A 23,769-nucleotide genomic window follows, 5' to 3' on the forward strand; every position below is an offset into this window, starting at 1 on the left:
ATTGACTTTGTATTGCGTGAGGCTGCCTCCTTGTCATTTCGGACTTATAACAAAAAACTGAACAATGTATAAAAGCTGATATGTGACAAAGTGTACAGCAAACAAGCTAAACAAAACCCAGAGGCAAAAACCCAGACGTTTTTATAAGCTGTTGACCCAAAAAACGAGCGTTTAAGGACAAAAAAGTGGATTCAGGCCATTGAGACAGAGCGCAACAGGTCATATTACACTGAGAACTACGACGACTAGAGGAGAACAAAATCAACGACAGGAAATATCATATATAAAACGGACATTTGGATATTTGACTTAACAGTGACAAAATGTTTACTGCACACATACACATACTGAGACACACTGAGTGTCAGGATCCCAAAATGTCCCCATTCTTCAGCTGAAGCTTCACTTCGTATTGCCTGTATCCACTTTTATCTTCTTAAACGCTCGTTTTTTTGGGTCGACAGCTTATAAAAACTTATTTCTGTGTTTTTTAGCTTGTTTGCTGTACACCTTGTCACATATCAGCTTTTATACATTGTTCTGTTTTGTGTTATAAGTCCGAAATGACAAGGATGCCGCCTCACGCTATGCAAAGTCAATGGAGAGCGTTGGATTGTTTCCCCCCCGGTGTGGGCGTGGCCTAAATACGCTCTGTCTCTATTGGCTAGCAACAGGTGCGTACTTCTTCTTTTATTGGCGGTTAGCAACTATTTCTTGTGCATTACCGCCACCACTGGACTGGAGTAAGGAACGGTGTTTATCTTCTCATTCCCGCCTACTTCAACGTACAATGATGACGTTTGTCGCGTATCAACGACGCGCGGGTCGGATACATGTGACCTGGCAGTTCAGACTGAAGACGCATTTCAAAAGATCGGATATGTATCGGATTTGGACCACATACCCAAGTAGCCTGGGTCGCATTTGAAAAGATCGGATCTGTGTCGTTCAGACTGTCATGAAAAGATCAGATACAGGTCGCATAAGGGCAAAAAAATCTGAATTGGGTCGTTTCAGCCTGCAGTGTGAACGCAGCCAAAATGTTTCAAAACTTAAAACACATTTTTGCCCCGTTTGCGTTTGTATGGTTTTACTACTTACACAATTATAGTAAGTATATATATATATATATATATATATGGGGGGGGGGGGGGGGGGTTACGCGGGATTTACACCTATGGCATTTTTTGAGCCAATCACTTGAGCTGTAAATGTCATGTGCCATTTTTTTAAATTCATTTTTCCATTCAAAAAGTCTTCGTTATAAGGCATGAACCAAGCCAACCAGCTATGAGGTGAATCATAACATTGCAAATTTTGCAAAAAAGCTAAAAGTATTTGAAAATTGGACACAAATACAATCGGTTTCACAGTTAATCTCCAAATGAATGTAGAAACAACTTAAAGACATTATAGTTTAAATATTTGTTGTAACGCATCTTTTTATGAATGAAGGCCAGTATCACTGATACGTATACTGATGTCTCTATGAAATTTATTTTTTAAACATTAATGATAGACAATCAACATTACAGTATACGTGAAAGCTTTATCAATTTCAACATTTATTAGGCTTTAAAAAAATAACTTTTAATCTAAGTGAACTTAAAACAATCCTCACATAAACCCATTATAATAAATGTTATTTACCTGTGGCCAAATATACAGAAATTGAATACAGTTATCAAACAGTCTGCACTGCATTAATAATAAATGAAATATAGATGAATCCTTATTAAAGCTGCAGTTTTCTCTGTTCCCTTTGTTCTGTGATGAACATTAATGACAGACATCATTAGTGCTGCTGTCACTTTAAGATCTGCCGCTGATAAACATGACATGGATCTGACGCTGTTAAACGAGTCTCATTTTCAAGTTCATTTAACCCTCAAGCCGCCCTCGCATAACAGCCCTTAATCCCGCCCTCGTGGACACATTTGGGCACGAAGGTCACAAGTGTGATTACTAAACTATTTTAAATAAATGTTATATCACCATCTTTGATCAAATTTATTCTATCAATTTATGCCTTTTTGTGATTTTTGGGGTATTAATGAATTTATTTACCTCTAAAAGTACCATATTTTCTATGTAAAATATGCTTATATTTATGTTATTTTTAATATTTATTTAACTTCAGTAAAAAAAAAATCAGCAAGTCCAGAGGCAAAAATGGCAAAGTCACTTCAATGTGCCACACTTCCTGCTGCAAGGATAACTGGATATTGTAATTTATATGTCTTCAGGCCAGGACTATTATCAAACATGTGAAGTTTGGGGCAGATCGGACATTGTATGTCTGAGTTACAACAACTTCCTGTTTCATGGCGACACATCAAATTTTCTGAGGCCGCCACGGACACGCCCTTCAGTGAAAACTCAAGATCTTCGCAATATAACATCGCAAAGGCCTTTAGATTAGACTGACCAAATATGATGTTGATCTGATTAAATCTCTAGGCGGAGTTGATTAAAGTACAACATCTGGAAAAGGCAAAATTTGCAACAAAATTCAAAATATCTCACTTCCTGTTGGTTGTCAGATTTCGTACCAAGAGACTTTTTTGTAGGTATTGGGCTGTTACATGTGTGTACCAAATTTCATACTCGTACGTAAAGTGTAGCGGGAGGGGCACTTCTTCTGAAATTCTACTGAAATTTTGTAGGTGGCGCTATTGAGTCATTTTGCCACGGCTAATTCTGAAACTCATATCAGACGTACATTTTCACCACTTCTGACGCATGTGCAAAGTTTCATGAGTTTGAGCGAGTTTAGGCCCTCAAATATGCGATTAATTTGGGAGAAGAATAATAGGCTGAGCAATTCTAATAAAATGAATCCGATAAGCACATTTGACTTTGCTCACACTTTTTGACAAGGATCAATTGTCACAGGAAACCGAGATGAAGTGATAGTCTGTTATTCACACATCTACATAAAGCGACACGTCCTATGACAGCATGTGTGATTTATGAGGATGAATGTACCTTGTGCAAGCAAATCTGTCAAAGTGAGTTTATCAAATCTGGACACTGGACTGACTTGAAACTTAAACTAACAAACCCTCTTTGAGCAAACATATACTTTGAGGCGCGTCACAAAGGCACGGCTTTGACAGGCTGTCATTACTGTAATTGGTTGCCTCTTAAGTCATCCTGAGAGAATGACCTCATTGAGAAAACACATTATTACAGAGACGCAATTCTTTGTCTGAGGTTGGAGTAAAGCAACCCTTTTTATTGTCTCATTATCAAACGGTTTACTTTGTGCGAAACTGTTACTACTAATGACAACCTACCTCACGTGATCAAGACTTCAGTAATGCTGACAACTCCTTCATTTTGTTGGATGAATTGATTTTACCGTGAAACACAGAACTGGCCCATGCCCAAGTTTCTATGACATTCTGGTCCCTAAACGTACTCATGTTATTCTAGTAATGAAAAACACATTTGTTCCATGAATCTCCATCAGGAGAATATACACTCACCTAAAGGATTATTAGGAACACATACTAATACTGTGTTTGACCCCCTTTCGCCTTCAGAACTGCCTTAACTCTACGTGGCATTGATTCAACAAGGTGCTGAAAGCATTCTTTAGAAATGTTGGCCCATATTGATAGGAGAGCATCTTGCAGTTGATGGAGATTTGTGGGAAGCACATCCAGGGCACGAAGCTCCCGTTCCACCACATCCCAAAGATGCTCTATTGGGTTGAGATCTGGTGACTGTGGCGGCCATTTTAGTTCAGTGAACTCATTGTCATGTTCAAGAAACCAATTTGAAATGATTTGAGCTTTGTGACGGTGCATTATCCTGCTGGAAGTAGCCATCAGAGGATGGGGACATGGTGCTCATAAAGGGAAGGACATGGTCAGAAACAATGCTCAGGTAGGCCGTGGCATTTAAACGATGCCCAATTGGCACTAAGGGGCCTAAAGTGTGCCAAGAAAACATCCCCCACACCATTACACCACCACCACCAGCCTGCACAGTGGTAACAAGGCATGATGGATCCATGTTCTCATTCTGTTTACGCCAAATTCTGACTCTACCATCTGAATGTCTCAACAGAAATCCAGACTCATCAGATCAGGCAACATTTTTCCAGTCTTCAACTGTCCAATTTTGGTGAGCTCGTGCAAATTGTCGCCTCTTTTTCCTATTTGTAGTGGAGATGAGTGGTACCCGGTGGGGTCTTCTGCTGTTGTAGCCCATCCGCCTCAAGGTTGTGCGTGTTGTGGCTTCACAAATGCTTTGCTGCAGACCTCGGTTGTAACGAGTGGTTATTTCAGTCAAAGTTGCTCTTTTATCAGCTTGAATCAGTCGGCCCATTCTCCTCTGACCTCTAGCATCAACAAGGCATTTTCTCCCACAGGACTGCCTCATACTGGATGTTTTTCCCTTTTCACACCATTCTTTGTAAACCCTAGAAATGGTTGTGCGTGAAAATCCCAGTAACTTTGCAGCAACATGCTCAACAACCATTGACCAACAACCATGCCACGCTCAAAATGTCTTAAATCACCTTTCTCTTCCATTCTGACATTCAGTTTGGAGTTCAGGAGATTGTCTTGACCAGGACCACACCCCTAAATGCATTGAAGCAACTGCCATGTTATTGGTTGATTAGATAATTGCATTAATGAGAAATTGAACAGGTGTTCCTAATAATCCTTTAGGTGAGTGTAAAACCCCGGATTCAATGATGAATTCATGCACTTCAAGGGCAGTTGAAACCTTTACATTTTGCTGAAAACGTTCAGTCGAGCAATATGTGGCTGCGTAATGTATTCTATGTGCAGTCAAAACAACTCGAGTAATAATTCCCGGCCATAAATCAGTTATTAGGCTATAATCTAGAGCTGTGTGTGGGGAGAGAAGCTGATGTTATCTCACCTGCTCCAGCTTAAAGATGTGCTGGTTGAAATAGTGCTGGAGTCTCTCATTGGCGAAGTTGATGCAGAATTGTTCAAAGCTGTTGTTCTCGTAGTCTTCAAAGCCAAAGATATCGAGAACCCCGATGGACAGGATCTGAAGAGAGGACGAGATGGGAGGAACATTAAGAAAAGGCGTTCTTGTGTCATTGTGGGGCTGATGCAGTTCAAATGTCAGGGTGCTAACAATAAACATGTCTACGGTTTAGTTAACGCTTGCTCATCGAGATCAGGGATCATTTCAGTCGTGTTTACTGATATCAGATCACAGCTCATAATTAGCTGTCTATTGCAAGGGTTTTCAAACTGGGGTCCGGGGAAAAGTCTAGAAAAAAAATCATAAAAATTATTTAAAAAATAAAAAAATTAATAATTGAATGGTAAATTAACAATTAATTAATTAATAAATAAATGAGATTAAAATAAATATATGTGGAAAAGCCTAAAGTAAAACTGTGAATAAAATAAATAAATAAATAAATAAATAAGCTTAAATAAACCCACAAAAGTTTAGAGAAAAAAAAAATATATATATACACATATACATAAATATATATATATATATATATATATACATAAATATATATATATATATATATATATATATATATATATATATATATATATACACACATATATATATATATATATATATACATACACACATAAATAAACATAAATAAATTAGATAAAAAGTACATAAATAAATTAGATAAAAATAAATAAAATAAATAAGTGCTTAAATGTTAAATTAACATATAAGAAAATGTAAATAAATAACGTAAAAATAAATATTTTTGATTAAAATATATTTCTATTAAATACATTAAATTAACGATTAATATAAATTAATAAAAATTGGAGTTAAATATATAAATAAATTACGCAATTAACAGTACATTCTTATAGTGAGCAGAAAATATATATAATAAAGTAACTTAATAGAAACTATATTATAGTAATTTTTTTGTGTTTTTAAAAGAAAGATGTCTTTTATATTTCAGGATGGGGGTTGCTCACACGAGGATGTTCATATTTGGGGGTCCGTGGCATCTAAAAGTTTGAAAAGCCCTGGTCTATAGGGTCCAAAACGAAGACTAAATGAGACTAAATTTGCAAAGGCAGCGATTTAACCGTGTATGATTATGAGAGATGTATCGGCCAATAATCGATATCAGCTGATAAAAGCACTTATTTTCAGCCAATGGCGATTGCTTACAAAAAGGCGATGATTAGGGCTGATCCTGTCAATCAAAAGGGGGCGGAAAAACCAAGCGGCAATTTCCCGCAGTTTCTCTTCAAGCCAATACGGAAGTGACTTAAACTATAGTTCATGGTCTGGCCACTAGAGACAGACTCCAGAAGGAGCAGAATCTCATTGAGCTCATGTTAAAATGCCCAACTTTACAGCAGAAGAACACATGTTCACAGTCTGGGACAAATTGTGCTTTTGGTCTATACGGCTAATTTTGCCCTTCATGACGACTGTGAGGGGGGTGAATTTTTTTATAACTCATTCATTTACATTATATAAAGCTTTAAAGTTCTGCATAATTAAGGGCGTGGCCACTTTGAGTGACAGGACACTACGTCCATATTTTTTAAAGTCTATGGGAAAACTGTGTCCGACTGCAACTCATACTGTGTGAAGAAAGTCTTGTGTTGAATTTAGGGCAAGTAAACATGACGTTAAGTTAAAAAATAGAGTTGCAAGGTCTGCGGTTTTTCCCTACACCAAAAATTACTTGTAGCGCCTCCCACCCAATAATCACAATGAGACTTCTGATAAGAAACAGTCTCAGCTTTCAAATTACGTCCATTTTATCATGAAATTCAAACAATAAATGCTAAATTTAATGTGACTGATAGCTGTAGCATCTCAGTGTTTTCTTCCACTTTTGAAAAAACATGCATGAAGCTATGTTGAAAGATAAACTACAACTTACATGTGATCACTTAATCAGTGTTTCAACCATGGAAAGACGTTGATAAAACTTGTGAACAATGTCATATAACATTGCATTCGCCCTTAGGAAAGTCATCCAATGTTCACAGTTGGTTATTTAGCTATAAAAACACTAAAGATGAGCGTATTTGCTGTTAGTTATACATGTACCGTACCAATCAAAGGTTTGGAAACATTAATGTTTTTGAAAAGAGTCTCTTCTGCTCATCAAGGCCGCATTTATTTGATCAAAAATACAGTAAAAACTGTAATATTGTGAAATATTTTTATAATTTAAAATAAGTGTCTATATATGTGAATATATGTTAAAATGTATTTTATTCCAGCGATCAAAGCTGTATTTTCAGCATCCTTACTCCAGTCTTCAGTGTCACATGATCAAGTGAGTTAAGATCTATGTTCGAACACATTTCCGAACGCATTTAATCAAGCAAGCTTGTTTAGCCAGAATGTTCTCCTGACTCTAACATAATGTTCTGCAGAAATCTTCTAGAGAATACATAACAGCAGGGGCCCAGTCAGTGTGGCTGAATATATCCCATTACATAATGTCTCCATCCATAATTTAGAGATTAAAGCAGCAAAAGCCGCCGAAAAACAGGGTGCGTCTCTGTCAGATGGACTCATATTCCTGCTGTGTAATGTAATTGCTGTCAGGTGACATCCATGAAGCTAATGCAGCTGCTAACATCCGGCACTTATTATTCTCATTCTATGGGATTTATCAGTAAAAATGATTTGACCTTGGCTGACTCTTCCAAGTCCCTTTGGTTGAGCAGGGCATGATTGATCCTGAACACGATCCAGTCAAAAAGAGCGCTGTAGAGGGACTTAGCCATGGAGTCCCGCACCGTTCCAGCCTGAAAGAGAGAGGAGAATGATTTAATTATTAAGACTTTAACCAAGAACAGGGCTCCAGACTGGGGCCAAATGGTTGCATTTTGTGACCTTTTTTCCTGCCGGTGCGACTACATTTTGCTAGAGATCACACTGGTGTGATCACAACAGTGCCCAACTGATAAGAACGGTTTCTGTTGCATATGAGAAACATCAAACGACAAACGAAACGAAAATTATATTAAACAACGTCATTTGTTTGAGCTGAACTGTAGTGATGTAGTCAAGACCACCTAAACCAAGGCCAACTAAGACTTTGTGGGGTTCAGTGTTAATTTTGACAGCAAATTTTGATTTGGTTTTAGTCATAGTCTTTTGACTAAAATGCCATTTAGTTTTAGTCATATTTTAGTCGCCTGAATTGTTTTTAGTTTTAGTTTAGTTTTAGCCGACTAAATATAATAAGATTTAAGTCTAATCTACAGTAGATTTAGTCTCCTAAAATCTAATGAGTTTAGTTAAATTGTAATACATTAAGCATTTATGCGACATTTTGACATCATTTTGTTTTTGACATTAAAAATACACGAAAGAGAGCACAATTCACTTTTTTTTTTTTTTTTTTTTTTTTTAAACAATCTATATAGTTTTTATAACTTTGTATTTCTGTTTTAGTTAGTAGGCCATATCAGGATAAGCTAAAGCTTCAAATAAGTTTGTTTATTTATTTATTTTTATTTCAGTTAACATTTATTTAATTTCAAGTAATGAAGTTTTTTTTTCATGGTTTTAGTGAACTATTATAACCCTGATACTTTATTGAATATGTGTCAAATACTGGTCTTTCCTCCTGACTATGAATTAAATGGGAATTAAATTAAATACAGTTTATTGTGTAAGCAAAAACAAATATATAATGCGTGACTTTTAATTATAAACAAGCTCGAAATACACCAGGACTCTTATTTTGAAATGTATGCGCCTTACTATTGCAGTTGCAGGAGCTCATTCAAGTTCAGGAGATAAAATATGCATTGTTACAACCGTCTAAAACATATTACTATATAAACATTGTAAAGTAAACATTGTCATTTATTCATCAGCATTAGTTCATAAACAATTGCCTGGCATAAATGTGTGTTATTCATTGATTGAGCCGCTCTGAAGCGCTGGATTGAACGGAAATTACAATAGGTTTTCATCATAGTTTTTGTCATCCAACACTAGTTTTTATTTAGTTATAGTCTCGTTTTCGTCAGTGAAAAAAGGTTGTTGACGAAAATGATTCGTCAACGAAATTAACCCTGGTGGGGTTGAAACCAAGACCGAACCAGCACTCCTTAAATTCATCTAAAAGATCCACATCTACTGTCTGAGAAATGTCTTAAATTTAATAAATAAACACAATTATAACAGTAAGACACTATAGCACTGTTACCAATCAAATCACTGACAATAAAACTCACAGCACAGAAGTTGCATCTGAACTGGTACAATTACACCTGCATAAATAATGTTCAGATTAATTTAACATTAAAACATTATTTAACGGTCACAGAATCATTTATTCAACCGATTTGTTCAAAGCAGCCGATTCATTTAATAACGAAACGCTGCCGAATTAGCAAAGACAGTTAAAAATGTGTCATTTAATATTAACTTCTTGTTTATTGAGCGTTTGTATAAATCGATATAATTTACAATCACGCTTATATTCATGAAAACATCTCTCTTGCTCTTGTGATATTGTTTAATTATATTATATTTTATTTAAAAATATAAAAAGCATTTTTGAGACAATGCTGCATTGATTCTGAATCCGGCAGAACAGCAACACAAGAAATAACATTACAAAGAAGTTATTGATTGCATTTTAAGCTGTAAGTTTTACATCAAATCGCATTAATGATGTTAAATCAGACAATGCACCGTCAATTTAGTAATATCCCAGCAGATGGGGTCTTGACTGGTCTTTAGATAAAATCCCGAGTCCTTTAAGGCCGAGACCAAGACAAGACCTTCAAAAAATGGTCTTAAGACCGGTCTCGAGACCAAGAGTACTACAACACTACTGAATAGGTACTCGTGGGCTGATCCCGATCACACAACACTGGTAATACAAGAGCTAGGAGATGAGGTTAAAGCGTTTGAATTTGCTGCAGAATTAATAACTAATAAATTCAGCACAGAATTCTGTTATAAACCACAGATATCAGATCGAACAGCCCTGATGTGGAAACCAGGAGAAATATTGAGCCATAAACGAAGTTATAGAAGGCTTTACAATCCACAAATCACCAGCATTCACCATGGATTTAATATAATAATGCTAACTGTAACCATGGTATTGTGGCAGAAATAGCTGTTTTTTATACATTATTCATCTCTGGGTTCGTACAAGTGAAATTCAAACACTTTTCACTTCAAAACCTCTAAATATGATACATTGTTTGTGTTATTTGTGATTATTTGTAAAACTAAAAGTTTAAAGATGTAGGAAAAATTTTATTTACAAAAAAGAAGACATGAAATTACCACTATAACCAGTATATGGCAGCAGAGGAGCACTTATATTAGAGAATGGAAATAGCTAATAAATCAATATGGAAAAAAAGTCTAATTTTCTTTAAATTGTGACTAAATGACACAGAAAACACGTAAAGAGCTCCTTTTATAATCACTGAAGCTGTCGTGACACTACAGAACAACAATTAATATTTACATTTTCCTTATAAAAATGAGGTTTTTGCACATCACTGTTGTTAATAAAAGTTAATTTTATCTGCATCTCAATTCAAGCTCAGTGTTTTACTGTCATATTTCCAATAAACAAACATGTAATTTTATTAGTAATTGCACTTATTAAATGAAAACTGAACTCATATGATTAAATTAACTCTTTTTGGCACTGGTGCTACTGTTCTCAACTGTTAGTCTGGAGCTCTGCAGGGTAGATATGACAAATGAGATCAAAATGAGACCAAAACGTGTGTTGTGAACTTACTTACAATACAGCCTAAGCACTTATTTAAATACTTCAGCAAAATACTTGAGCTGTAGCGTTGCCTAAATGTTCATTTGAGGTGGGACTACTATTATAGGTGGATGGCCAGTATTTGTTTATGCTAACATGTCTTAGCAAATGAATGATGACATTAGGCTGTTCAATGCTCAATATTGTGACATAGCCGCGCATAATCCAATCTTCTGTGACAGAGATACAGCTAACGCCAAGACTGATCTAAAACTAGCACAGATATCAAAACAGTTGCATGTTGTTGCTACTTAAATCACAAGACAGGGAAGGATTGTGAAACTAGTCTGGTGATTCTTTAGGAAACTTAATGGCAAATAAATAAGACACAATAACATAATATTGGTTAATTTAATATCGCCAGTAAAGTCATTGCACATATAACTGGAATACACAATATATCGAGGGGCAGAAAACATTCATTTGTGGTTATATAAATTACTTAATAACTTGCAAGGCTTTTAATGTTTAAATCTGTAAGCATATGAAGTTCAGGGGATTTATCAAGTTGTTTGTGAACCTCTGATCTTAATCAAACAGCTCGCCAGTTCAATATTTAAAGATGACCGGAGAACAGAGTCCTAATGCTGGAGAAGAGCTCTGAAAAGCTCACTCCTGGTTCTGATAATGAAGATGAAGCGTGACGAAGCCCTTGAGAAACACATCACTACACTGAGTGCCACTTCAGTGAGCGGGCGAAATGAAGAAAATCTGAAATGTTCAAAATTAACACCAAAGCATCTTTTTAGGACGATTCCATCTGGTTAAGACTGTATTTAACACACTAACATGCTCCACAGCAGCACTGATACTTATTATAGTGCATTTTAATCATTTTAAATCACTGTCCAGTCAACTCATTCAATCTCATGTGTGTCCTTAACAATAAAACGCAACAACGGCTTACACTTTGTTTTTCGATAGTCCACTTTAGACTATTCTAGACTATTCTACTATCTATAAGTGCCTTTGCAACTATGGGTGGGCCATATGACCAAATGATATGATATGAGAAGTTACAGAAGGCTTTTCAATCCACAAATCACCAACATTCACCATGGATTTAATGTTGTAATGCTAACTGTAACCATGGTATTGTGGCAGAAATAGTTTACATTATTCATCCCTGGGTTTGTACAACATTTTAAGAGTGATATTCAAAACACTTTTCACTTCAAACCTCTAAATATTATCAATATTTAATGGGTTACACCTTGTTTCGATAGTCCACAGACATTCTACTATCTATAAGTGACTTTTCAACTAGGGGTGGGCAATATGACCAAATTATATGATATGAGAAATTTTACTTCACGATACATCACAATATAGTTATTTTATCAAATTGAATTTTAAAAAAAGAAGGAGAAAAAAGCAAATTACAAACAATAGGACAACAAAATGTTAATAAACAAATTACGTTTTTCAGGTACAATAGGTTTATTAACATGTAGTTAGAATTAGTACAGACATTGTGAAAAATAAAATGTTGCATAGTCTTCACAGTATTAATTAAATATAAATGTATTGTTATTAACGCTGAAAAGAAGTCAGTGATTTTCTCTTTTGTTTGATTCACATTAACGACAAAGCAGCAGGTTTTATTAGGCTGCTGTCACTTTAAGAGCAAACGCACAGATCTATTACACTGATACACATTTGGTTTACACACAACTGTTTACTTTCACTTAAGACATAACCGGCTGTGTTTACATGAACACTCCACACAATGGGCATTTTACATAATTGTGTGTGTATTCAACCATTCAAGCGCAATAAGACGTGAAAGAGAACTGAATATGTAATCACATGCTGAGACGTGGCTTTCTGTGCACGTGCTTGCAAAAGTTAGTTGCAAAGTTACTTAAAGTTAATAGAATGTCTAAATGCTTTTTTTTTACTCTGGAGAAATTGTGTTTAAAAAAAATTCAGGAAGCCTATAAGATTTCAGCTCCAACCCTGAACTCAGCTGCCTGTAGCTTTCTAATAACCCTTCAGACGATGATTATCTTGTTCAGATGTGTTTGATTAGGCCTGTCACGATAACTACTTTTTGTTTCGCGATATATCGTCCCAGAAATAATTGCGATAAACGATATTATTGGCATTTTAAGACAATTTATGCCACTGAATATATAATCCTAATATAACAGCATAATAATGCAAGTAGACCTACACACTTTCAAATGACAACCTTTTAATTCTTTAGATCATGGAAATTAAGGGTAAAACATATACTATCCTAAATAAAAATAAATAAAAAAATAAATAAATGGTAAATAAACATTTTCCCTTGTGAAACGGTTTGAACACTCGTCATTCTGCGTTGACATTTATATGTGCACCGGAACATGGGATTGCGGCTTTGAAATCGAGTCCATTTGGGCTTATTCTTCCAAACTGTCAGTAGTTGTCAGGAAAACACTAGAACGCCTCAAATGGCGCCTTTTTTTCATCTGTTTTTTTCATCACGGAAAACATACAAGATGAAGCACAATCGAGTAAAATGTTGGTGACATTCATTATCATGTAAACATAATGGGCGATATATTGCATCACAAAAAATTATTGAGGTCATGTACATATATTGTGCGATATATCGATATATTGATTATTGCGACTGGCCTAGTTGAAGCAAAACTAGGGCTGTAACGATTTGACCCAAAATAAAAACCTCGATGAATTGAATATTTTACCTCGATTACGATTAATGAACGATTATTTTGCTTTTCTTTTCTTTTCTTTTTTGCCCTCGTAAGGTTTTTGAGTAAGTTCACTGATAAAGTTTGTACTGTAAATATTTTCTACTATTAAAAGGTGGAGTTTTTTTTCTAATGAAAAAGTGCATTTCTTTGTGATTTTAAAATACTTGAAGGAAACGGTTCACTTTCAGCAGTTATTGTCTATGGGGCAGATTTCTGCTTGTTGTGCATCAGATAAATTAACACAGTAGGCCTACATTACATTTATCTGAATGCATTAATGAGAGAGTGAGTGTGTGTGAATTACTCATACCGTCTCTATTAATTATGAAGCTGTGGTTTGTACTTCAAAGGTATTAAAATATATGCCTATAACGGTTGAGTTTCTGAGCTACTTTAGTGACTTTACTTTAGTCACAGGACAGCGTTGACACTGTGTTTCTGCTGCTCTCCGCGCGCGATCTTCACGTGATGTGCGAGCTTCTGTCTGAGTGCTCGTTTGTCACAATATATCAGGCATTAGTTCAACATAATACACATCTGATGGTCTAAACTCGCTTTTAGGCCTTAAAACACATACAAATGACACGCTTTGTGAGGACGCAGGTGAAAGATCTGCCTTCAGGGCGCGCGCGCGTTATCAGAGACGCGACACGGCTCGGCTCTCTGTGTCACAGAAAGAAGCTGAGCCCTGACCGGAGAAGTTTTCCGTATTGTTGTTGTTGAATAGTGCACAATCGCTTTAAATGTTCAAACTGGCAAGCCTTTAAACGCATACTTGACAAACTTTATGAGGACGAAAGTGAAAACGATCTGGCTTCAGGGCTTGCGCGCGCCGTGTGTGTGTGTGTCAGCGCGTAGGCTATAAGAACGGCAATTAACTGACCTGTATAAACTGTGTAAAACATGCAGTTACTATAGTGATTCTGGCATTCTGCAAACTGCACTTGATGTGACTGACGGGGCGGAGTCACGTGAAAACCGAAAGAACCCACATGGGAAAAATACGTCGGTTAGAGGTTCTGAATGACAGTTTCGGTTATTTTTCGATTAATCGTACAGCCCCAAGCAAAACTATGCATATCCGACGTTCGCCACCCCTGGTATAGGCTGTCCCCTATTGCCAAATCATACACAACCACGTATTATTAGGCTATAAGTGGCTGCAGCCATACAGCATGAGCATACACCGTCACACACACACACGCATACATGCATGCACGGACACACACGCACGCTCTCTCTCAATGGTTGCTTCTGTGGAAAGGAATGGCTGCTGTTCTCTGCTTTTCAACAAATCAATTGTACACAAATAATTTCTTCTTTCTTTTTCCTTTCCCAAGCTCCAGTATCCGTACCAAAAGCTTGCGCCGTGTACCAGCTGTTTTGAAGCGATTATCAAGTTAACCATCGTGTGCGAAATCTCACGACCTCCCGAGTGTCCAAACTGTCCGCCTTAAAGTGGACCATCGAAATAAAGTGTTGCCCAATGATGTGATTCATTTGCAAAAATGTAGGCCATGATGTTTCTTGTAACAAAGACTCCTCCTCACTGACAACTGTCTAATATCATCCGAAATGACTTTGAACATTTGCAGATGAAGATAAATAAATGATAGGGGTGTAACGGTACACGTATTCGCATTGAACCGTTTCGGTACAAGGCTCTCGGTTCGGTGCACGCGTGTACCGAACGGTTATGAATGCAATCTTTAACAGTTAACAGTCGGCTTGTTTAAAGCGCGGAACACACTTCAATCCTAGTTCCCACACGAACATATTGAGTATTCAGTCCATTTTATCACGAAATTCAAACGATAAATGCATTTTAATGCTCTTTAATGTTACGTGACTGATAGACGCGTATCAGTTCAACTTCAAGCGGCAGCGCGCGCCGCGCGAGTGAACACGTCGCGATCAGGAAGAGAATAAATATAAATTAATATCTTGTTGAGGATACATTACAACTTACTGAAACGTATCATATGTTGTGTAATCACTCCATCGGTGATTCAACAGCGGAAAGACAATAAAACAGCTGGTAAACAATGTCGTGTAGAATCACGTTTACCTCAGAAGTCAGTGTCCACAGCTGTAGCTCACTAACGTTAGAGAGATTAACTCTTTCACTGAATACATGCACTATATTAGCCTATATATTCATTATATTAGCCTATATATGTTCATTATATACTACTTAGCCTGTTAGTGATGTCTTGTTTATTTAATGTATGTTTAAATAAACCTGTCATTAAAATTACAGCCACTAAATGATTATATTTCAACAAAAAATTGGAGAAAAAATTATAATAATTCGATTTAGAAGTTACTGCAAAAACTGCCTTATGTGAAGCTTATGAGTGTTGATTATTATATCTAAAACTAAATAGCAACTGAATTTAGGCTAATAGTTTGGGCTCTGTTGTTAATCTTTAATAGCAATATGTAAGTAAGGGCTCCCTATATAGTTTACAGCATTATCTTTAAGAAACTTTTAGTTATAACTGAATTAATTTAAGGACAGACACAATTTTTTTTCATTAAACCACTGTTGAATAAAAATTAATAAAAAGCAATTTTGTAAAACTGCTGTACCGAATCCGTACCGAACCGTGACTTCAAAACCGAGGTACGTACCGGACCGTCAGTTTTGTGTACCGTTACACCCCTAATATATGATAAATCGATGTTGATATTCAGAATAAGGTGTTTCCAGTACATTAACCAGAATATTGGGTCATGTTTTTAAAGGATAAGTGTTAAAAGATAAATCCTTTAGTTGCTTACCTCAGCCAGTTTGTATGGGACTATCAGCTTCTCGCCCACTGTCACCGTCTTCCGTGTGGTCAGGGCCTCAAAGAGCATCTCCTCCTTGACCTGTCATGATGCAAGACACAAGAACAATTAGATATCGAACTGTTTGGTGTACGGTAGAATACAGATCAAAGGATTTGGACTAGGGCTGCACGATTAATCGAAATCGAACCGCAATTTTGCTAATGTGCGATTATGAAAGCGCAAAGGCTGTGATTTTAATGAAATAAATAAATGCCCAGTGTGTGTGTGAAGAGGCTCTGAGATCAGGAGGAAACGCTGCTCCGTCTGAAAGCACTGCGAGTTTGAGCAACATGTGTCAAACATCTTCACAAACTAGTAATGCGAAGCGTTCATAAACCTGTTGTCCAACCAAATACAACGTTTAATAACACGTTTAACTCACTTCATATCGTCAGTCGAGCTGATGTGGCTTCTTATCACAGAATGTCAATCAGCACTGCATACTTTATTATTATTATAAAAATATCCGAGAAGAACTCAATACACCATATCTTGTCGCAGAAATATTATCTTCATGTTTAATCAGTCAAAGCGTTTCTATCTTCGTTTTATTCAGCTCTAGCTTCACATTAGGGATTTCCTGAAAACAAACGATTACTTCTCTGGCGCAAATGTGGCGTTTCTGCTCGAGGGCGCCCTCTGGCCTCCAGTATGAATGACACTTTTGGGTAGAAAATAAGAAAAATAAAACTTCTCTCTAAATAAATTTATATGACAATCCATATGTTTTTCTTCATTGTACAGGAGTTTAAATCCCCACAGTGGATGCATAAGAGGCTCATATTTCATATTAAAGACATAGACTTTAAGAAATGGATATCACAGAAAAAAAGCACAGATTTGTATAATAATAATTGTTTTTTAGACTTAATCCTTCGACCTTTCGTCTGCATACTAACAGGTAACCCATCATTTTTAGTTTTCTGTAAAATATTATTATTATTATATTGTTATATTTATTCTTAAATGCTCCATTTAACTTTTTTAATAATGAATGTTATTGTAATAGTAATATTTCTTATTTGTATTTAGCTATAATAATCATCATAATTATTATTATTAGTCATATTAATATACAAACACAAAATGTTATATAAACAATTTTTTCATTTGTAAAAATAAATAAATAATAATTGCATTTTAAATCGCAATCGCAATTTTAACCAGAATAATCGCAATTAGATATTTTCCCCAAATCGTGCAGCCCTAATTTGGACAGTACTGTATCCCAAATCTAAAGTTAAACACAAGGATCACACTCACTACAACGGTTTAGTTACAAACTGTAGATGGACAAGGAGCAAAACATTACAAACACTGATGGCCGTGAGAAAGATTTCTTTTCAATTGTTGACTCTGGGGTCTGCAATGTTGAATTGTGCTTTAAACATCCGGTAGCTCGCCGTTGTATTGGCTTTTGAGGTTTCTATCCGTCTCTATATATTGTAACATCAGTAAATAAAAACAATACAGCTATAATAACGACTCAAATGGTTAGAATATCAGTAAATAAATCTTAGCACTTCTCATATAACAACTGTTACGAATCAAAGTCTGCACACACAATCAAGAGACCTCAACACAGGCCAACACTCGCTCATTTCCACATTAAAGGGCCGATTTGAACCCAGCGGTGAACTGTGAAAAATATGCGGCTGGTTTGTGCGCACTGGGAAAGATGTCTACATCTAATATAGTGATTATATAAACTCATTGAGCCTGATGTTGAGTCATTCATCTGTAATCGTGAACAGCTGTGTACGGGCTTTGGCCTGGCCTCATCTGCATATATTACAATGATTTTGAGGACACACACACACACACACACTTCCCTTTTGTCCTCAGACTCTCTGCAGTCTGAGGACAATTGTAAAGTGTTCATTCTCTCTTTCCTTCAGAGGGATTCATGAAGGTGTGTGTCTAAAGATAAAGGTCCAGATGTGCTTTGATCACACTATTAGGCCATGAGAGGTCCTGGTATAGAGAGGTATGTGAATACATTATATATGTGTTGAGTTCAAAGGCTCTGAGCAATCACATCCTATATCCTGTTGGCTCCATGGCCTTCATTCAGGAACTCCATCTACTTCCTTGAGTAGGCCTGTTTGCTGACCAAATCCTGTGCAAAAGACACCCAGCCTTCCTCTTTTTCCAAGAGATTTGTTCACATACGGTCCCAAGAATGTGCTTTTTTTGTGTTCTAGAAACACTTCAGATAATAAGTGGTTTTAAGGGTTAGTTCACCCAAAAATGAAAATTCTGTCATTAATGACTGACCCTCATGTCGTTCGACACCCGTCAGACCTCCGTTCATCTTCAGACACAAATGAAGATATTTTAGTGTAAATCTGATGGCTCTGAAAGGCCTCCATTGGCTCAATGCACTTTACACTCTCAAGACCCTTAAAAGGCACTAAAGACGTCGATACAAAGTCCATCTCACTACAGTGGTTCTATAATAACTTTATAAAGCGACGAGAATAGTTTTTGTGCGCAAAAAAACCCTAAATAACGACTTATATAGTGATGACGATTTCAAAACACGGCCTCATGAAGCTTCGAAGCGTTATGAATCACTGAGTCGATTCAGCAGTTTGACACGCGATCCGAATCATGATTCGACTCACTGATTCATAACGCTTCAAAGCTTCATGATGCCGTGTTTTGAAATCGTCATCACTATATAAGTCGTTATTTAGGGTTTTTTTGCGCACAAAAACTATTCTCGTCGATTCATAAAGTTATTGTAGAGCCACTGTAGTGAGATGGACTTTGTAACGACGTCTTTAGTGTCTTTTAAGGGTCTTGAGAGTGTAAAGTGCATTGAGCAAATGGAGGCCTTTCAGAGCCATCAGATTTACACTAAAATATCTTCATTTGTGTCTGAAGATGAACGGAGGTCTGACGGGTGTCGAACGACATGAGGGTAAGTAATTAATGACAGAATTTTTATTTTGGGTGAACTAACCCTTTAATGTATAGTGGGATCAAAGCGGTGTGGATTGGAACGCCATGAATACAAACAAAAGAATAATGACGATTAGGTCTCATTCACATCTGAAGTGTGAAAGGTTCGTCGAGTGAGAACAATAGAAACATGAATGGAGCAGTTCACCTCGCCAGACAGCAAGTAGATGTTTACAGTGCCAAAAAGTGTCAAAAATATACCTCCATATTAATAAGAGTCACTCATTGGCTCAATGATCCGGTCGCAGTAGTTTTGCTCACTGGAGGTAAACATTATCAGTGAAAACTGACTCAATTTCAGTCTGTTGGACTGAGGACACGCAGGTTCAGAATGAAAGAGTGTGTTTTGTGATGGACTGATCCTGTACCTCGAGCAGCTCTGATACTACAGGCAGAACTTCAGGATTGCAGATGTCAATGGAGTCATCCCGGTATATCTTCTTCTTGTATCGGATATTCCCTAAATGAAGGATAGCTGACAGCAGAGAGAAAATCCTGCAAGGGGGAAAAAAAACAGACGTTCCTGAGTGAGACCTCCAGTCTTTGTGCTAAGCTAGGCTAGCTGGAGCCGTTTACCTCCAGTCTTTGTGCTAAGCTAGGCTAGCTGGAGCCGTTTACCTCCAGTCTTTGTGCTAAGCTAGGCTAGCTGGAGCCATTTACCTCCAGTCTTTGTGTTGAGCTAGGCTAGCTGGAGCCGTTTACCTCCAGTCTTTGTGCTAAGCTAGGCTAGTTGGAGCCGTTTACCTCCAGTCTTTGTGCTAAGCTAGGCTAGCTGGAGCCGTTTACCTCCAGTCTTTGTGCTAAGCTAGGCTAGCTGGAGCCGTTTACCTCCAGTCTTTGTGCTAAGCTAGGCTAGCTGGAGCCATTTACCTCCAGTCTTTGTGCTAAGCTAGGCTAGCTGGAGTTGTTTACTTCCAGTCTTTGTGCTAAGCTAGGCTAGCTGGAGCCGTTTACCTCCAGTCTTTGTGCTAAGCTAGGCTAGCTGGAGCCGTTTACCTCCAGTCTTTGTGCTAAGCTAGGCTAGCTGGAGCCGTTTACCTCCAGTCTTTGTGCTAAGCTATGCTAGCTGGAGCCGTTTACCTCCAGTCTTTGTGCTAAGCTAGGCTAGCTGGAGTTGTTTACTTCCAGTCTTTGTGCTAAGCTAGGCTAGCTGGAGCCGTTTACCTCCAGTCTTTGTGCTAAGCTAGGCTAGCTGGAGCCGTTTACCTGCAGTCTTTGTGCTAAGCTAGGCTAGCTGGAGCCATTTACTTCCAGTCTTTGTGCTAAGCTAGGCTAGCTGGAGCCGTTTACCTCCAGTCTTTGTGCTAAGCTATGCTAGCTGGAGCCGTTTACCTCCAGTCTTTGTGCTAAGCTATGCTAGCTGGAGCCGTTTACCTCCAGTCTTTGTGCTAAGCTAGGCTAGCTGGAGCCGTTTACTTCCAGTCTTTGTGCTAAGCTAGGCTAGCTAGAGCCGTTTACCTCCAGTCTTTGTGCTAAGCTAGGCTAGCTGGAGCCGTTTACCTCCAGTCTTTGTGTTAAGCTAGGCTAGCTGGAGCCGTTTACCTCCAGTCTTTGTGCTAAGCTAGGCTAGCTGGAGCCGTTTACCTCCAGTCTTTGTGCTAAGCTAGGCTAGCTGGAGCCGTTTACTTCCAGTCTTTGTGCCAAGCTAGGCTGGATGTCAAGATTTCTTTTGTTTAGACGAGTCACTTAAGAGAATAAATATTTAACGCATGCTCATGACTAACGAAGACATGCAAAGTTTGTGTTAGTTGATCAGCGCATTGGCCAAACTCACTGTTTCCGTGTGATGGGAAGGAAGCCCACCATCTCCATGGCCAGCTGCAAGCGCTCAAAGTCGTGCTTAAGATCCTCCCCTTCAACTGTGAAGCAATCCTGCTAGTGTCAACAAGAAGAAAAACAAGGTTACCAGCACTTCAAAACAATTAAACACCATCTCACAGCCTGAGGTTTGCTCATGGGTGGTGTGCTATGCCATGATTGTATTCACGACGCACTATTAATGTTTCCAAAATGATACAGCACATCAACACAAAACTAGATTAAAAAGTTTGTTGAGACAAACTTGAAGTTTGCTTGAAAAAAGCATAGCCAGAAAGTTTGAAATAGTTTGAGTTTTAGTTAATAGTTTAGATAGATAGATAGATAGGTAGATAGGTGGATAGGTGGATAGGTGGATAGGTGGATAGGTGGATAGGTGGATAGGTGGATAGGTGGATAGATGGATAGATGGATAGATGGATAGATGGATAGATGGATAGATGGATAGGTAGATAGGTAGATAGGTAGATAGGTAGATAGGTGGATAGGTGGATAGGTGGATAGGTGGATAGGTGGATAGGTGGATAGATGGATAGATGGATAGATGGATAGATGGATAGATGGATAGATGGATAGATGGATAGATGGATAGATGGATAGGTAGATAGGTAGATAGGTGGATAGGTGGATAGGTGGATAGGTGGATAGGTGGATAGGTGGATAGATGGATAGATGGATATATGGATAGATGGATAGATGGATAGATGGATAGATGGATAGATAGATAGATAGATAGATAGGTACTTGGGGTGGTTGCTATGCGGTTGCTAGGGTACTCAGGGTGGTAACTAAGGTCTTTCTACGTGGTTACTAGGGTACTCAGGTGGTAACTAAGGTCTTGCTACGTGGTTACTAGGGTACTCAGGTGGTTACTAGGGTGGTTGCTATTGTACTGTGAGTGTTCGCTTGGGTGTTGCTATGAGGTTGCTAAGGTACTTGGCCTGGTTGCTATGGTGTTATGGGTGGTTGCTATGATAGATAGATAGATAGATAGATAGATAGATAGATAGATAGGTAGATAGGTAGATAGATAGATACTTGGGGTGGTTGCTATGCGGTTGCTAGGGTACTCAGGGTGGTAACTAAGGTCTTTCTACGTGGTTACTAGGGTACTCAGGTGGTAACTAAGGTCTTGCTACGTGGTTACTAGGGTACTCAGGTTGTTACTAGGGTGGTTGCTATTGTACTGTGAGTGTTCGCTTGGGTGTTGCTATGAGGTTGCTAAGGTACTTGGCCTGGTTGCTATGGTGTTATGGGTGGTTGCTATGATAGATGATAGATAGATAGATAGATAGATAGATAGATAGATAGATAGATAGATAGATAGATAGATAGATAGATAGATAGATAGATAGATAGATAGATAGATAGATAGATAGATAGATAGATAGATAGATAGATAGATAGATAGATAGATAGATAGATAGATAGATATATGGAGATGGAGATGGAGATGGAGATGGAGATGGAGATGGAGATGGAGATGGAGATGGAGATGGAGATGGAGATGGAGATGGAGATGGAGATGGAGATGGAGATGGAGATGGAGATGGAGATGGAGATGGAGATGGGGATAGATAGATAGATAGATAGATAGATAGATAGATAGATAGATAGATAGATAGATAGATAGATAGATAGATAGATAGTTTTAATGAGTCTCTATGGCTCAGATATAGTTCACAGAATGTCAGTTGGAGTGAGTCTGGGCTTCAGTGTTTAGATTTGAATTTTTGACAGTTGGACAGTTTGAAAATCTGAACAGTCCGTCAATGAAAGTCTATGGGAGTTTTTCCGAGTTTTAATCAGCATTTTTATGAAAACCGTGAGTCCGATCAGTTAGAAAAGATATAGCAACTCGCGTCAGAACAATCTGAAGCTCTGAGCCGAGTTTGGAGAATGTGGAGTTAAAGCTGTAGGAGGAGCTAGAGTCAGAAATTTAGAGTCATAAAAATAATAATAATATTAAGTTTATTAGGATTTCAGTAAGTTAGCTCTTTCAAGCCAACTTAATAAGCTAAGCTGCTCGAACGCACTCAAACACACACACACACACACACACACACACACACACACACACACACACACACACACACACACACACACACACACACACACACACACACACACACACACACACACACACACACACACACACACACACACACACACACACACACACACACACACACACACACACACACACACACACACACACACACACACACACACACACACACACACACACACACACACACACACACACACACACACACACACACACACACACACACACACACACACACACGTGGACAGTAGGGCAGACGCTCCAGAGGGAATCTGTCAGGGTTTGGCTGATGGACTTAAAGCATGTCATTATGACGTTTGGTCAGAAAAGCAAGAGCGGCCACATTTCTCTGGTTGGAAATGAAGGCCCTGGTGAATGTTAGCATATGCATGTTCTGCCCATGCAGTGGAAAATCCTTTTACACACACACTGGAAATCTGGCACACCAGTAATGGGAAGAGAAGAGCAGTAATTTCATCCCATCAAACGGATGGAGAACGAGTGAAGAAACGAGCCGTGTGTGAGCATCATCCCACAGCTGAGGAGATGGGAATAACAGCTGATGATCCGCTCTCAGTGGAGGATCACACATGAGCAAT

The 23,769-nt window shown here is 37.8% G+C and overlaps 1 protein-coding gene across 3 annotated transcripts in view; it reads right to left on the reverse strand.

Moving 5' to 3' along the window:
* myo9aa (myosin IXAa) overlaps window positions 1-23,769 on the reverse strand; it is a 261,447-nt gene that overhangs the window by 98,565 nt on the left and 139,113 nt on the right. For all 3 annotated transcript variants that reach the window (XM_079806507.1, XM_079806505.1, XM_079806506.1), the window contains 5 exons: window positions 21,059-21,156; window positions 19,653-19,779; window positions 16,267-16,356; window positions 7,650-7,766; window positions 4,903-5,037 (listed from right to left, as the gene is read on the reverse strand). In XM_079806507.1, coding sequence (XP_079662633.1) covers window positions 4,903-5,037; window positions 7,650-7,766; window positions 16,267-16,356; window positions 19,653-19,779; window positions 21,059-21,156 — 567 coding nt within the window. The remainder of the gene's footprint in view (window positions 1-4,902; window positions 5,038-7,649; window positions 7,767-16,266; window positions 16,357-19,652; window positions 19,780-21,058; window positions 21,157-23,769) is intronic.

The sequence above is a fragment of the Gobio gobio genome (assembly GCF_949357685.1).
Source record: "Gobio gobio genome assembly, chromosome: 2".
Lineage (NCBI taxonomy): Eukaryota > Metazoa > Chordata > Actinopteri > Cypriniformes > Gobionidae > Gobio > Gobio gobio.